The sequence below is a fragment of the Trachypithecus francoisi genome, unplaced genomic scaffold (genome assembly GCF_009764315.1).
Source record: "Trachypithecus francoisi isolate TF-2019V2 unplaced genomic scaffold, Tfra_2.0 Lachesis_group3, whole genome shotgun sequence".
NCBI lineage: Eukaryota > Metazoa > Chordata > Mammalia > Primates > Cercopithecidae > Trachypithecus > Trachypithecus francoisi.
This window is the reverse complement of record NW_022681468.1, coordinates 157,579,853-157,595,323: the sequence shown is the minus strand read 5'-3', so window position 1 is coordinate 157,595,323 and position 15,471 is coordinate 157,579,853. Positions and strand designations below refer to the sequence as shown.

At 39.4% G+C, this 15,471-nt stretch overlaps 1 protein-coding gene across 2 annotated transcripts in view; it reads right to left on the bottom strand.

Annotated features, from left to right (window-relative positions):
* FMN1 (formin 1) overlaps window positions 1-15,471 on the bottom strand; it is a 425,302-nt gene that overhangs the window by 34,707 nt on the left and 375,124 nt on the right. For both annotated transcript variants that reach the window (XM_033190690.1, XM_033190691.1), the window contains one exon: window positions 922-973. In XM_033190690.1, the coding sequence (XP_033046581.1) occupies window positions 922-973 (52 nt within the window). The remainder of the gene's footprint in view (window positions 1-921; window positions 974-15,471) is intronic.

Below are 15,471 nucleotides of genomic sequence, written 5' to 3'. Positions count from 1 at the left end.
CATATGAGAACACCTCTGTGTACTGCCACTCATTCTTCTACGAGGGAGGGAGAGCCACGTTGACTAACCTGGTCAATTAACAAAAAGGAAAAAGCCCTAAGGGGTGAGAACTGATGATTAGGAGTGAATGGTTCCCCTCTGGTGTCTATTGAGAGAGAGACACAGAGCAAGGAAGATGGCTGAAGTGGGTGACATGAGGCTGAACAGAAGACCTCTGAGGTCTTCCCCAACTTCTGGGGGGAAATGCCCATATGCTGTATGGGCATATGGTCAGCCCCTTCTCCCTACCTGTCCCTTGTTTATAATACCCTTCTTTAGAAGCTGAGGAAAGACATAATAAGTCTCTTAGGTGTCTACCATAATGAGTTTGATCTGGCTGTAATGCTAGGAAGGGTCAAACTGTCCCTGACTTCCACGAAGCAGTTCAGGAGCAGAGCAATGCAGGAGAGGCAAACAGGCAGAATAGTGTCATGACATGCATGTGAGGCAGGTGAGTCACTTCTGGATGATCCCTGCTTCCTGAGGAAAAATATTCCTAAGTCCTGCTACAGTGCTTTCACTCCAGCTTCCAAGTGAAGTTTACTGCTTATGGATGCATAGCCTTAACACATGGGGCCGAAAGTATGGCTAGTCAAACATTATGCTACAGGAAAGAAGCCAGTCACACAAGGACAAATACTAGATGACCCCAACTGCATGAGGTAGCTAAAGTAGTGAAAGTCACAGAGACAGAAAGTAGAATGGTGGTTGCCTGGGGACAGGGGAATGGGAAATTCGTGTTCAAAGGGTGCAAAGTTTCAGTTGGGGAAGTGAAAATGTTTTGGAGACAGAACTGCATAGTAAAATGAATGCACTTCATAATATTAACACAAAAGAATGGCTAGTCAAAGAAAGAACTGGGGCCAGATTAGAGCTGCTTACCTTTTCTGTGCATTCTCTAAGTGACTTTCTTCCATCTTATGCTCTTTTCTGGCTGTAAAAAGAGAAGTCATGATTAAAAATGTTTTCTCCTGTCGTCTCCTTTGCGTAATCTTACAGCTTCAATTACACCCATTCATTACCACAGCAGGTCTGAATTCAGGGATGGGTAGCCTCTAGCACATGTCCTGGCAATAGCACTCAATTTGCTTTATCTGCCACCACTGCTTTTTTTTTTTTTTAAATTATACTTTAAGTTCCAGGGTGCATGTCCACAATGTGCAGGTTTGTTACATAGGTATACATGTGCCATGGTGGTTTGCTGCACCCATTAACTTGTCATTTACATTAGGTATTTCTCCTAATATTATCCCTCCCTCAAACCCCCACCCCCAACAGGCCCTGGTGTGTGATATTCGCCACCCTGTGTCCATCTGTTCTCATAGTTCAACTCCCACCTATGAGTGAGAACATCTGGTGTCTGGTTTTCTGTCCTTGTGATAGTTTGCTGAGGATGGTTTCTGGCTTCATCTATGTCCCTGCAAAGGACATGAACTCATCCTTTTTTATGGCTGCACAGTATTCCATGGTGTATATGTGCTACATTTTCTTAACCCAGTCTATCACTGATGAACATTTGGGTTGGTTCCAAGTATCTGCTATTGTGAACAGTGCCACAATAAACATACGTGTGCATATATCTTTACAGTAGCATGATCTATAATCCTTTGGGTATATACCCAGTAATGGGATGGCTGGGTCAAATGGTTTTTCTGGTTCTAGATCCTTGAGTAATCACCACACTGTCTTCCACAATGGTTGAACTCATTTACACTCCCAACAGTGTAAAAGTGTTCATATTTCTCCACACCCTCTCCAGCACCTGTTGTTTCCCGACTTTTTAATGATCGCCATTCTAACTGGTGTGAGATGGTATCCCACTGTGGTTTTGATTTGCACTTCTCTGATGACCAGTGATGATGAGCATTTTTTCATGTGTCTGAATGTCTTCTTCTGAGAAGTGTCTGTTCATACCCTTTGCCTACTTTTTGATGGGATTGTTTGTTTTTTTTCTTGTAAATTTAAGTTATTTGTAGATTCTGGATATTAGCCCTTTGTCAGATGGGTAGATTGCAAAAATGTTCTCCCATTCTGTAGGTTGCCTGTTCACTCTGATGATAGTTTCTTTTGCTGTGCAGAAGCTCTTCAGTTTAATTAGATCCCATTTGTCTGTTTTGGCTTTTGTTGCTATTGCTTTTGGTGTTTTAGTCATGAAGTCTTGATAACAGACATAGCTAACAGAGGCCAAATAATTTGTTTTCTCTGGGACACTTTTGAGAGTGATATTAATAATTACACCTGGACAAAGACATGAATTAGGGCAATCTGGGTAGATCAGGACATGTGCTCACTCTTGCACATCTCATCATGTTCCCCCTTCATGTTCCCACAAAAAACAAAACCAACACGGGAACATAACAAACCCAGTAGCATTTGCAACAGTTCAGTTCTGCTCAGAGTCATGGGAATCTTGCACACACTGCCTGCACACCCACAGGGCCTTTTGGCAGTCTAGGGAAGTCCGTGGACTCTTGTCAGAATAATGTTTTCATAAGGTTACTAAGAAAATCAATGATACTGAGATACAATTCTGAATTCACAGGTCAATGAAATCTCCTCAGATAGGCCCTCCATGCCTCTCCTGCATAATGTGGTGAGTCGTTCTTTCTGTGGAGACCCAAACACACTATCTCCACACAACTCCTCACCCGTGTGACATGGCACACAGAAGGCTATGTCAAGATCACTCGCTGGCAGTTGGGTTTTTCCACTGGACTCTGTGCTCCTTCAGAGTTGCAACCAAAATCTGTTTCAGAGTTTTTCTCTCAACTATCGCCTCGTAGGCACTCGTGTACCTATCTTTGTTTTCTTTTGAGACAGAGTCTTGTTCTGTCACCCAGGCTGGAGTGCAGTGGCACAATCTCAGCTCACTGCAACCTCCATCTCCCAGGTTCAAGCGATTCTCCGTCCTCAACCTCCCCAGTAGCTGGGATTATAGGCACGCACCATGGCCAGCTGATTTTTGTATCTTTAGTACGGACAGGGTTTCACCATGTTGGCCAGGCTGGTCTCAAACTCCTGACCTCAAGTGATCCATCTGCCTTAGCCTCCCAAAGTGCTGGGATTATAAGCGTGAGCCACCATGCCCAGCCTTGTGTACTTATTTGACAGATGGAAAAGTATACAACAGAAGAACCCATGTTAGCAGAACACAGTCCCTACACATTAAGTGCCTGTTTTTTGGCACAGGAATTTCTAATCTTCCATCTTTTGTTTGCAACAAAAGAGTAAAGAGTAGAGTGGAACTGAAAAGCAAGAGAATACTATGTCCATCTTATGTTCTGCTTTTAGACTGATACATTAACACAGGCACAAATAGCACTAACACTATAGGGAGGCACAAATAGCTTTAATCCTCCAGTTTCATCTGTATCAGACTGAGTCTTTAAAATATACTATTTTCCAGGCCGGGCGCGGTGGCTCAAGCCTGTAATCCCAGCACTTTGGGAGGCCGAGGCGGGCGGATCACAAGGTCAGGAGATCGAGACCATCCTGGCTAACACGGTGAAACCCCGTCTCTACTAAAAAGTACAAAAAACTAGCCGGGCGAGGTGGCGGGCGCCTGTAGTCCCAGCTACTACTCGGGAGGCTGAGGCAGGAGAATGGCGTGAACCCGGGAGGCGGAGCTTGCAGTGAGCTGAGATCCGGCCACTGCACTCCAGCCCGGGCGACAGAGCGAGACTCCGTCTCAAAAAAAAAAAAAAAAAAAAAAAAAAAAATATATATATATATATATACTATTTTCCAGAGTTAGCTTTGAAAAAGAGAAAGTTTTTATAAATAAAATGGTATTTCCATAAAATATTCAGACTAAGAACATTCACCATTTAAATGTCCCCAAATACCGAAAGTTTTTATTCTCAAGAGGGTGGCACTCATACAATGAGAGTGGCTGAAGGAGGCGGTCACTCTTCAAAGAAAGTGGGGCTTTTATGCCAAACACAATTAAGTCATATTTATGGATGCCCATCTGGGAGGCAGTAAACTGTGAAATAAGGGGAAGGGATAAGGGTTGGAATATCTTCCTAGTATTCTTTACACAGTCTATTACACTTTAATATACCATGGTTTATGGACCTGACATGGTTGGTATAAACCAACAGGACGCACAGTAAAGAACTTGTTTTTATTACAGCTCTACAAATAGAGGAGCCGGGTGATGCTAACAAGGAAACAAAGGGACTGCACTCTGCTTCACGTGGGATCCATCTGATGTGAGTGTGGTAATCATTTTCCACTTCTTAGAAAATCCCCGTTGTGCACTTTCCAGGAGAAACAAATGCTTTGCACCCACTGAGGCACAGCACGCTGACACTGGAAAGGGATGGCCTTTTAACATTTGAGAGAAGAAAAATAGGTATTTGGAACCAGTGAGTGATGCAGAGCTCTTACCCTTCCATTTTTCCTTCTGGTATGCTTGCCCACGGAGGATGACACCCCCTCTGGTCTTCCTAAGTTATTAGTTTTCCTGGTTGTGGTGAAATTAGAAAAGTGATCATTTCTGGTCTGTCAGAGCTTACATGTGCAAGTGTCTAAGCTGGATGGTAAAATCGAAGAGCAGAGGGTCACTTGTGAGACTTTCTGTACGAAGCGTTATAAGGCTGTGTAAAGACAAACTGCCAAGGTTCCCAGTGTAGGATGCAGGATTTCCAGGTCACTTGCTTAAGGCTAAAGTGGACTAGGAAACTAGGCTTTTGGTGAAAGTACCAAGTAAAGGACATTGTGTTACTACACTCTGAAGAGGTCTTCAGAGTCATAAAATTAGAAAACAAAAATCCAGATAAAAGGAGTCTTCAAATAGTCATCTAGTCTACTTCCCAGGCTGATGTTCTAGCCTGGATCCTCTTATTTTCAGTCAGACTTTCTAGATCTTGTCTTTTTCATCCTTTTATTTATTTATTATTATTTTTTGAGACGGCGTCTCACTCTGTCACTCAGGCTGGAGTGCAGTGGTACGATCTCGGCTCACTGTAACCTCCGCCTCCTGGGTTCAAGCCATTCTCCTGCCTCAGCCTTCTGAGTAGCTGGGATTACAGGCACATGCCACCATGCCTGGCTAATTTTTGTAGTTTCGCCATGTTGGCCAGGTTGGTCTTGAACTCCTGACCTCAAGTGATCCACCCACCTCAGCCTCTCAAAGTGCTGGGATTACAGGCATGAGACACCACACCCAGCCCTTTCCATCATTTAATCTGCCATTGCTAGTTGCCCCTTAAGTGAATTGGAGTATTTTATGGACATCAAAACACACACGCACACACCCCCCTACACCTCCCCACACACCCACATGAAATGGTATTGCCTAACTTGGGCACCTGGGGCTGTTCTCAACCAGGGTCCTTCATCTGAACTGCAGAACACAGAAAAGGATTTGAGCAGCTCTTTTCTCAGTTTCCCCACATACACATGACTGGTAACACTCTAAATGTCTAGGACAACGCCAACTCATTACACACAATGGCGGAGTTAGGGCAGTATGACTTAATTCCCTTACACACAGTTGAAAATGTGAGTCCTGAGGCAATCAAACTTATAAGAGACTTATTAAGTCATGTACACTTTTATACAGGCTGAGTACTCTTTATCTAAAATGCTCAAGGCCAGAATTGTTTCCAATTTCAATTTTTGTCCCCCACATTTTGGAATACTTGCATATACATAATGTAATATATTGGGGATGCGACCCAAGTCTAAAGAAGAAATTCACTGATGTTTCATATATACCTTATACATAGTGCGTGAAGGTCACTTTATTTTTCCCTCAAGGACACTGAATAAACTGTCCATTGTGCTCCTGCATTTTGGCTGAGGCCCATCACATAAAGTCAAGTGACAGGTCTTGTCAAAACGCAGGTGCACAATGGACAGTTTATTCAGTGTCATGTCAGTGCTCAAAACATTTCAGATTTTGGAGCATTTTACATTTTGGATTTTCAGATTAGAAATTCTCAGCCTCTATCTCTAAATCTAGTACGATGATATTCGTAAAATATCTTATTGGTATAACAACGTGAATTACAAAGTGCTGTTTGTATACAATAAAAAGGGTCAGGCCTTCCACAATACTTTGGAAATATTTCAGTTGTCATGGACTCATTTATATTCTCTGATGACTGTAATAATAATTTGTATAGGTGATAGGTACGATTTCAGAGATCACAATATACAGCTGGCCCTCTGTATCCGTGGGTTATGGATTGCAGATGGAAAACATCTGGGGAAAATATGGATGGCTGTTTCTGTGCTGAACATATACACGCTATTTTCCTTGTCATTATTCCCTAAACAACACAGTCATAACAACTAGTTACATAGCATTTACATTGCATTAGGTATCATAAGTAATCTAGAGATGATTTAAAGAACGGGTGTAGGTTATAGCAATTATGACACCATTTTATATGAGAGACCTGAGCATCTGTAGAGTTGGGTATCCATAAGGGTCCTGGAACCAATCCTCCACAGATACTGACGGATGACTAATAATCTCAAACACTTAACCTCATGATACACCTAGTCTGTGCTCAAGAGTAACTACTGCAAAAGTAAACATTTTATCAAGTCACAGTTCTAGGAGGTAATTGGACACAAGTATAATTGGGATCTAAATGAAGTATATTTACCCACACTTTTCCAGAAGTAAACTCACTTTTTTTCCCCAATATATTTTCACTAGAGATGAGATGTTTCGCCCCCAGGTAAGTCTTTCAACCATTTACAATATTGACAAAACACTTGGCCTTCAGACTTTATGAAGGATTCTGCTCATTCTTCTTCAAGGCAATCACTTAATTCGTGGCTAATATTCTACTACCTTTTTTCCTCTGCTTCTGTGTAGTCCAGTGAAGTCCCTCAATGCTGCACAACTATCTGTCCACAGAAACCTTTTCGCTTTGAGTGATACAGATGCAATTACTTGAGGAGGCTGATAACAGTATAACCTTAATTTTGCTATAACTTAGCCCAACTATTTAATCTCAACGCAGAGAAAATGGATACCCAAGTAGATGAAGTGACTTTTTGGATTACACAGATAGTCACAGAATCCAGGTCTTTTGACTAATAATTTAATAATTTTGACTAATAATTTGTGACTAGTAATCTACATTTTCCAACGCTCCCTGCTGCTTCCCAAGGGGCAGCCTTTTTCTCCAGGATTCCCAAACACTGAGGTGGTATTTCGAAGCTGCTCTGTACGACACATCTTCTGCAGAAATAGATACATCAGAGACAAGGTTCCAAGATGGAATTTCAGCTTTCACTCTGCATTTCCTGACTCTTGATGCTTTAAAACAGACCATGGGGGTACAATTTTAGAATGATCTGGTGAGAGACTCATTAACATTAATAGGAGTCAGGTGGTTGCATTCTCAAACAGTGCCTGAAATTCTCCAAGTTATACCATCATCTAGGCCCATACATGCCTTTAACTTATCAGCATTAATACAAGTGACAGACGTCTTTTCTAAAATGCTTTTCCTTAGTTCTTTTACAAAGATACTTCTAAACAAGCATATTTATAAAATATAGTTTTCACTTAAGGGATAATTATACGTAAATCTATTTCCTTGTAATTTAGAAAAGAATTATACATAAGGCCTGTTTCCTTGTAATGTCTACCTTGCCTCCCAGCCATCTCATTTCCAACAGGAAGGGTCCAACCTTCTACAATAATTTAGAAGTATTTCAGGTGTCATATAGGGAAACTAAACTCTATAGCCTCATCATTCAGACAGCAGACACCATTTAGAAAATCTTAGGAATTGCAAAGAAGCTAAATTTTTAAAAGAAGGCTTCTTGCATTTTGTTTCATCAAGAATCTTAGTGAAATTTCAAAAGCAATGGGGTTTACAATCACAAGACTCACGACAACTATTTGGTGATAAATTGCAGGTATACTGGCCGGGCGCGGTGGCTCAAGCCTGTAATCCCAGCACTGTGGGAGGCCGAGACGGCCGGATCACGAGGTCAGGAGATCATAGACCATCCTGGCTAACATGGTGAAACCCTGTCTCTACTAAAAAAGAATACAAAAAAACTAGCCGGGCAAGGTGGCGGGCGCCTGTAGTCCCAGCTACTCGGGAGGCTGAGGCAGGAGAATGGCCTAAACCCAGGAGGCGGAGCTTGCAGTGAGCCGAGATCCGGCCACTGCACTCCAGCCTGGAGGACAGAGCGAGACTCCGTCTCAAAAACAAAAAGCAAACAAAAAAAAACCAAAAACAATTGCAGGTATACTAATGTGGAGGAAGGTCTTCTTTCCCAAACAACTCTGTCTTATTTTAACATTACCACTAGTCCGAAGGTGTATAATTTCTGAAAGGCATGGACTATGGCCTTTTTCTTTCAAACTTTGTATTCAAATGCCTAGCACTTGAGACTAAAAACCTAGTGTTTATAAATCAGTAACTTCTTGCTTTATTAATTGGTGAGAAGGTCCACAAAAGTGTGAATTTGTAGCAGGTTCATAAACAAAGTGGTAACAGGCTGCATGTTTTTTAAAATTATTTATTATTTTTTGAGACAAAGTCTTGCTCTCACCCAGGCTGGAGTGCAGTGGTGCGATCTCGGTTCACTGCAAGCTCCACCTCCCAGGTTCACGCCATTCTCCTCCCTCAGCCTCCCGAGTAGCTGGGACTACAGGCGCCCGCCACCATGCCCAGCTAATTTTTTGTACTTTTAGTAGAGACAGGGTTTCACCATGTTCTCCAGGATGGTCTCGATCTCCTGATCTCGTAATCCGCCCGCCTTGGCCTCCCAAACTGCTGGGATTACAGGCATGAGCCATCGTGCCCGGCCTGCATGTTTATTTTTATTTCTTCTTTAAAGTAGTGTTCTTCAAAAGCAATTATCTCATTTTTTAAATCTCATAGCATTTTAGTACTAGAAATTCAGCAAATCTAAAGAAGGAAAGTACCTCATTTTAATTTTTTTCAGTGGAAGAAAAGGTTCTCCAACTAGCGTCTTTGGGTTTCCCATAACTGCCTCTGATGATTATCTATGATATTTAGGGCCAATACTTTATTCTTCAGACTTTAACTTGTCCATATGTACATTGGATAAAATGAAACCTTATACTTGAAAACTTTGGAGCTACACAAAACTTAAGAAATTACGTCATATAAACCCCTCATGCTAGAATTTAAAAATGAGCTAAGTTAAACAGTAATAGGGGATTGAATAGCGGATTTTCCAATAACAGAATCATGTACTGGACTGTGTCCCCTTCCCCTCACCAGCCATAGCTACTAAGATCCAACGACAGTCAATCTAATGCTTGTAAAGTAGTCTAATACAATGGCCTAGGACAGTCAGATTGGTGGTGGTGGTGGCAATGATGACGATGACGAACGTTCACTGAATACTCAGAGTATGCCAGGTGCTATGCTACTGAATTCTTAAGTTCTACACTGCGGATAACAGTGGAGCCCAAGCTTCCAAGTGCTCCATTACTTTCTAACTATTGACACGGGGTAAGTTGTTTAATGTGGCTAAGACTCAGTTTTCTCATCTACAAATGAAAGTAATGATAGAACCGACATTCGACAGCTGTAGTAATTAAAAGAGATGTTTGTAAGGTGCTCAGCCATGGCACCTGACACATTAGTTAAGTAAATATCAATCACGATAATGACTACCACCACCACTGTAATTCTTTGTAATCCAATGACATTTGCTTGTGCAGCCTTTCCTGGGTTCCTGTGAAACTTCTCTGGGGAATTTGAGCGCCCTGTTTTTCCTTAGGAATACGTGTATCCCTACAGTATGCTCCCAAGGATTCAAGTACACTTCCTAGACCCACATACCACAAAACGTGCTTGCAAAAAATATCACGGGAAAATGCTATGACAAAATTATAAATAAAGAATATAAAGCAGTGGCATGATGTGCCTAAAGCGATGTCAAAATGTATATCACGCAAATTCTATATATAGTTACCAAAATATTATATCTATAGAAAAGCCAGAAGATAACGTACCAGAATATTATGGTTGCTATTTCTGCCTCTCTGGTTAAGAGGATTTTTGTTTTTCATTTGTTTTCAGTTGCTTTTTGAAGAAAGGGGCTCATTTAATATAATCAGAAAAAGAAACAACAGACGCTGTGTGGAGGCAGCTGCAGAGCACTTTGAAAGCGAGTGACCTGCCTAAGGTCATACAAATAGTTTTGGGCAAAAAAGAAAGAAGCTGTCCCCGGACTCCCGTCTAGTTTTCACTGTGACATACTGTGATTCTTTATAGGTTCCTGCTGAAAAACTATAAAACTGTCATATTATTAACAGAGTGGAACAATAGAGAAATAAGTCATAACAGAAAAACCACCATTGGCATGGATAAGTTAAATTTCAGGGGGCAGTCACCCACATTAAAGGCCTCCATTCACACCTTATACTCACAGGCAACAGGAAATTCTACAATCTCTATAAAGTAATCATTCTACATATTTTTTACAAATTGTTCAGCAGGATATCCAATATTAAGAATAGTTTCAATCACATTATAAACAGTAAAATTCAGATAAAAAGCTATTAGGTAGGGTCAGAGATCTTAATGGCTTAAGATTGATTTTAACTAAAGAAAAGCTATGAGAAGAAAGAAGCCATACTTATACATGATTTACAATATACGGCATCACACCTTGACAAAGGAAATTTCTTATTCTTCTAGATCTATTCACACTAAACCTCTGACATCTGTGTAACTTAACACATTTGTTACATAGTGGAAGCTCTCCCTCTAGCAAAACAATTGTTCAGACATTTAGTGATAAGAATGAATTGACTACCAGAATGTCCTGTAAGTAATCACGAAATAGCCATTGCTACCCTTAAATCAATCTTCCTTTAAAACCCTGGCGAAGTCTAAATGTACTTAGGAAACTGAATTTACAGCGCCATAGAACCTGACAAAAATCTAACTTCCCTAATATTGGCTATTGCTAACAACATCAAATTACTTTTTGACCCATTTTTATTTCACTTGGTCAAGGGTTTATCATAGCTGGGGGTTTAAAACGGGTCCACTAGAAACGGTACCCAAGAATTACCAAGATGACTTCGAGAGCTCTGATGTTACCAAGTATCTAGGTGTGATGAAGGTCATCATCTGCAGGAAAAGAAAATGCTGGGAGAACTGGGATTCCCAAATAAGATGCTGTAGAAGATATTTCCCACATTAAAGAACGTTCGATCTGTTCCACCAGTAGATGAACTACTAGCAGAAGTGATCATTATCAGAGCCAGTAAAAGGAAAGAAAGAAATGAGGCTTGGTTTTTAAAGGAACCACACTGCTTTTAAGTCGAGGTGAAAGTGCTGACAGTGAATTTAACAGAATTCCAGGTGGAATCCTCCAGAGTCACCTTTCAATCATAACTGTCATCCTCAGAGAAAAAGCTTTTGTTGAAGAAAAATTTGTACAAACACTGAATAATCACATTGATATGGTAACAAGTGAACAATACATTCAATAAGAACGAATGTTACAGTGGGTCATTTCTTCCCTCCTTTTTTAACAACCCTTGGTATTTTCCCCAGATTTTACAGGTAATAAATCCTCACTGTAGAACATTTGAGAAAGATATAAATAAGAAAACAAAAGCAGTGCATAAGACTTTCTCTAAGCAATGGCCACTATTAATATGTTGATTCATTTCATAAATGTATATATGTATAATCACACGCTCATTTGTGCTTTGGTTATATAGTTGAAATTATATTGAACATAATGCCTTTTCTTGCTTTTTCATTTTTTTCTCCTGCTTTTTATTTAACATAAAGGTATAGGTATAGGTCAACTTTTAAATGAATACTTTTATAATTAATTTATAATTAAATTTATAATTATTAAAAATAATTGTTGAAAAATTAGCCTTTATTTCAAAGTGAGTATGACACCTATTCAAACAAAACATTTTCTAGAAACTCATGAAAGCATCTCAAAATAATTTTTTGACAGTTCTTCCTAAATGAGATCTTGTAGGAGAGAAGTGTTTATGAAGGATTATTAAAATATTACCAAATAGAATTAAGGTAGATTTTTATCATTTGACTTAACCTGGAAATCATCCATTGCTTCACCCTTTAGTCTTTCTATTTTGGTGCCTTAGAGAAATGTTTTACATGGCTACAAGTGTATTTTAAAATAGTGTCTAATACTGCGAAGTAAGTTGAGATTTCTTTGTCCTGTGCTTAAACCTTATACTACTTATTCTGTATTTGAAAAATATAGTATAAAGAAAATATCCTTCATGCAAAAAATATTGAGGATCAGTATATTCTTGGAAGCAAATGTGAAGGCTCTGCGTACACGAGAAGCCACACACATAGGCACACATTCAGTAGGAAACAGATCTCCCTCAAAATCTGAGAGGGTAAACTGTTCAAATATTAGGCAAATTGGAGAAGTGCCACCATCTCCTGTATGCAGAAGCCTGAAGCAAACTGTACAAGTGGCATGAAGCTGATTTCAGAAAGTGGAAAAAAAAAAAAAAAAAAAAGCTCATGAAACCAGAGGCTTCAAATGTTTTACTGGAGAAAAACCATAGCATTACCTCCTTCTGTGGGATGATAACAATGATTTATGAAGCTGAAGTCATTTCTTGTGATCGCACTTCAGGGAGATTGGTTTCACATGATCTGCGAAGGCAGGCAAGGCAAGCTGAAGAAGACCCCCACATGTTCAACTGAGGCTTAGCTGCTGCCTCTTCAAGGGGATTCCAGAGCTCCGAGGCGGGGGAGGAAAACCTACTGCTTTCTGATACATGCAACTCCCTTCCCCCAACCAACAAGCTCATTAGGTGGACACACGGCTCTCTTATTTTCTCTCTCCTTTTAAAATGTATTACCAGTTCTGCTGTGTGGGAGTAGAAGCTTGTTGTAAATGCGCAGCAGGATAGTAGCAAAGAAAAGATTAATTCCCTATGGATTTATATGGGGCGTTCTCACCCACGATGACTTGTACCATTTCAAAGGTGCTTATGCTGCTGTTTTTATGGCTGGTCACTAACTTTATTCTGGCATATGGGGGTTGGCGCCATGACATGGAGTGAACATTTTATTCCTGAATTAAAGTGGATATTTGACAGTTTCTGTCAGAAAGCTCAGAGCAAAGAATTTGTGGGACAAGATTTATTGCATATTTTATATGGGACACATCTGTTTCTTTGCTAGCTTTGTTCCTTCCCTTAAAAAAATTTAAAGACGTTTCCTAAAGAAATATAATGACTGATAGAAAAAAAAATTCCAAAGCAGAAGATAAGTATAGTCAAAAGTTGGGCATTTAGGATCTAACTTTAAAAAAAAGAAAGAAAAAAAAAACACTTCTCATTTTGACGAGGAAAAATGATTCATAGTCATGTATAAAAGCTCAGTGAAACAATGTTGTTATTGGCAATTATTTTATGGTTAGTTTAATGCCATTTATATAATGAAATTAAAAACGTAAATGCATTACCTACTATTTTCTGCATACTTGAAACAGGACTGGAGAGAATAATTTGCCTTTGATGTATTTTTAAGATTTCACCATCTCAAATGGTACACTGAATAATAAGTCCAACTACATCAGCGTTAAACAAAATAATTACAGATATTTAAACATTTAAAATTGATATGCCTAAAGATAAACGCAGACGACTTCCAACCAAAATCCATCAATACAACGTGAAGGGTGTATATAAACTTCTCATCTAAAAACTCCCTCTATTATAAAAAGTGAACTGAGTAACAGAGATTCATGATTACATAAAGAGTGGACTCAACCTGAAACTTTGCGTTAACAGACAGGCTACTTTTTCTTTTAACTGCAAAGAGAGAGGCTTTAATTCTATTATGAAACTGAAAATAAAACTTCCACTCTTAAATATTTTGCAAAATTAATCCTTAACTAATTTAGGTAATATGCATTCTCCTTATAAAAACATAAAACATTACAGATAAAGTCCCCCTGAGAGCCCTCTGTGTCACACCCTCTGTCTCCCCCAACACATATACACATAGTTATCTTCCACAACTCAAGTACTCTTATTTTGGGATGTATCCTTCCAGAACTTCTGAGTGTCCCTGTGCAAGCATGCAAGGTTTCTCTACGACAGACATAGAGAATTAGATTTGTTAGCGTATTAGGGAGACATAGTTTTAATTTATTTGAGACTGTCAAATAGTCCTCCACAATGATAGTATAATTTAATACTACTAAGGGCTGATAATTGTTGTTGTCAAACTTTTAAAATTTTGCAAATCACATAGATTTTGGTAAAAACCATTGGTTAAATATTTTGCAAATATATTTTCCCATGCTTCTGCTTGTCTGTTAACTTTGTTTACAATGTTTATCATTCTTAAATTTAAATCTGAAACAGTTAAATTCACAAATACTTTCTTCATGTCTTTTGCTTCTTAAATCATTTGTAAGAAGGTCTTGTCTACTTCCAAATTAATAAAGAGGTCTTGTATTTTCTTATGATACTGTTTATAATTTTGGTTTTGCTTTTGTCCTTTAGATTATTAATTATTTGAAATCGTGTGAGGCAGCTTTTTGTTGTTGTTGTTGTTGGAGATGGATAAACACTGTTTGAATATCATAGATTTTCTAAGAGATACAGTATCCAAATAATGGCAGGTTGTCTTGTCCTCTCTCAGGTTTCAATGAGTCATTTCTTTTTCCTTTCAGCTGCCTGGGTAAAGTTGGTCCATTTGTGTTTATTTTGATTATGAATATATTTAGATTAATCCTCATCTTTATTCTGTACTTCTCTTCACCAAGCTTGCTGGCTACTTACTTTTTCACCGTTTCCTAACTTTTGTTGGATTCACCAAACTGTCTTTGCTTCATTTTTCCTTTACTAGTTTGAACATGATAAAGTCCAACTTTTTGAATAATAAATACCTAAAACTTTTTTTTTTTTTTGAGATGGAGTCTCGCTCTGTTGCCCAGGCTGGAGTGCAGTGGCACGATCTCGGCTCACTGCAACCTCTGTCTCCCGGGTTCAAGCAATTCTCTGCCCCAGACTCCCAAGTAGCTGGGATTACAGGCGCCCATCACCATGCCCGGCTAATTTTTGTATTTTTAGTAGAAATGGGGTTTCACCATCTTGGCCAGGCTGTTCTTGAACTCCTAACCTCGTGATCCACCTGCCTCAGCCTCCCAAAGTGCTGGGATTATAGGTATGAGCCACCACGCCCGGCTAAAATCTTAACACCCATTATACCTGTGATTTTAAGGTTATCTACAGCTAATTATATCTCAGTACTCTAACCTGGAACAATATAAGGGTGGCTTGCTTTTCATTTCATTCTCCTCCTAAATTCTATGGTCACATCCAATGCCTCATCCCATTTTGATACCATCTGCAATTTTATTTCCACATTACCAAATGCAAATGCTTTACATTTTATTAATAATGCTTTAACCATTATTTTATTGCTCATCATACCT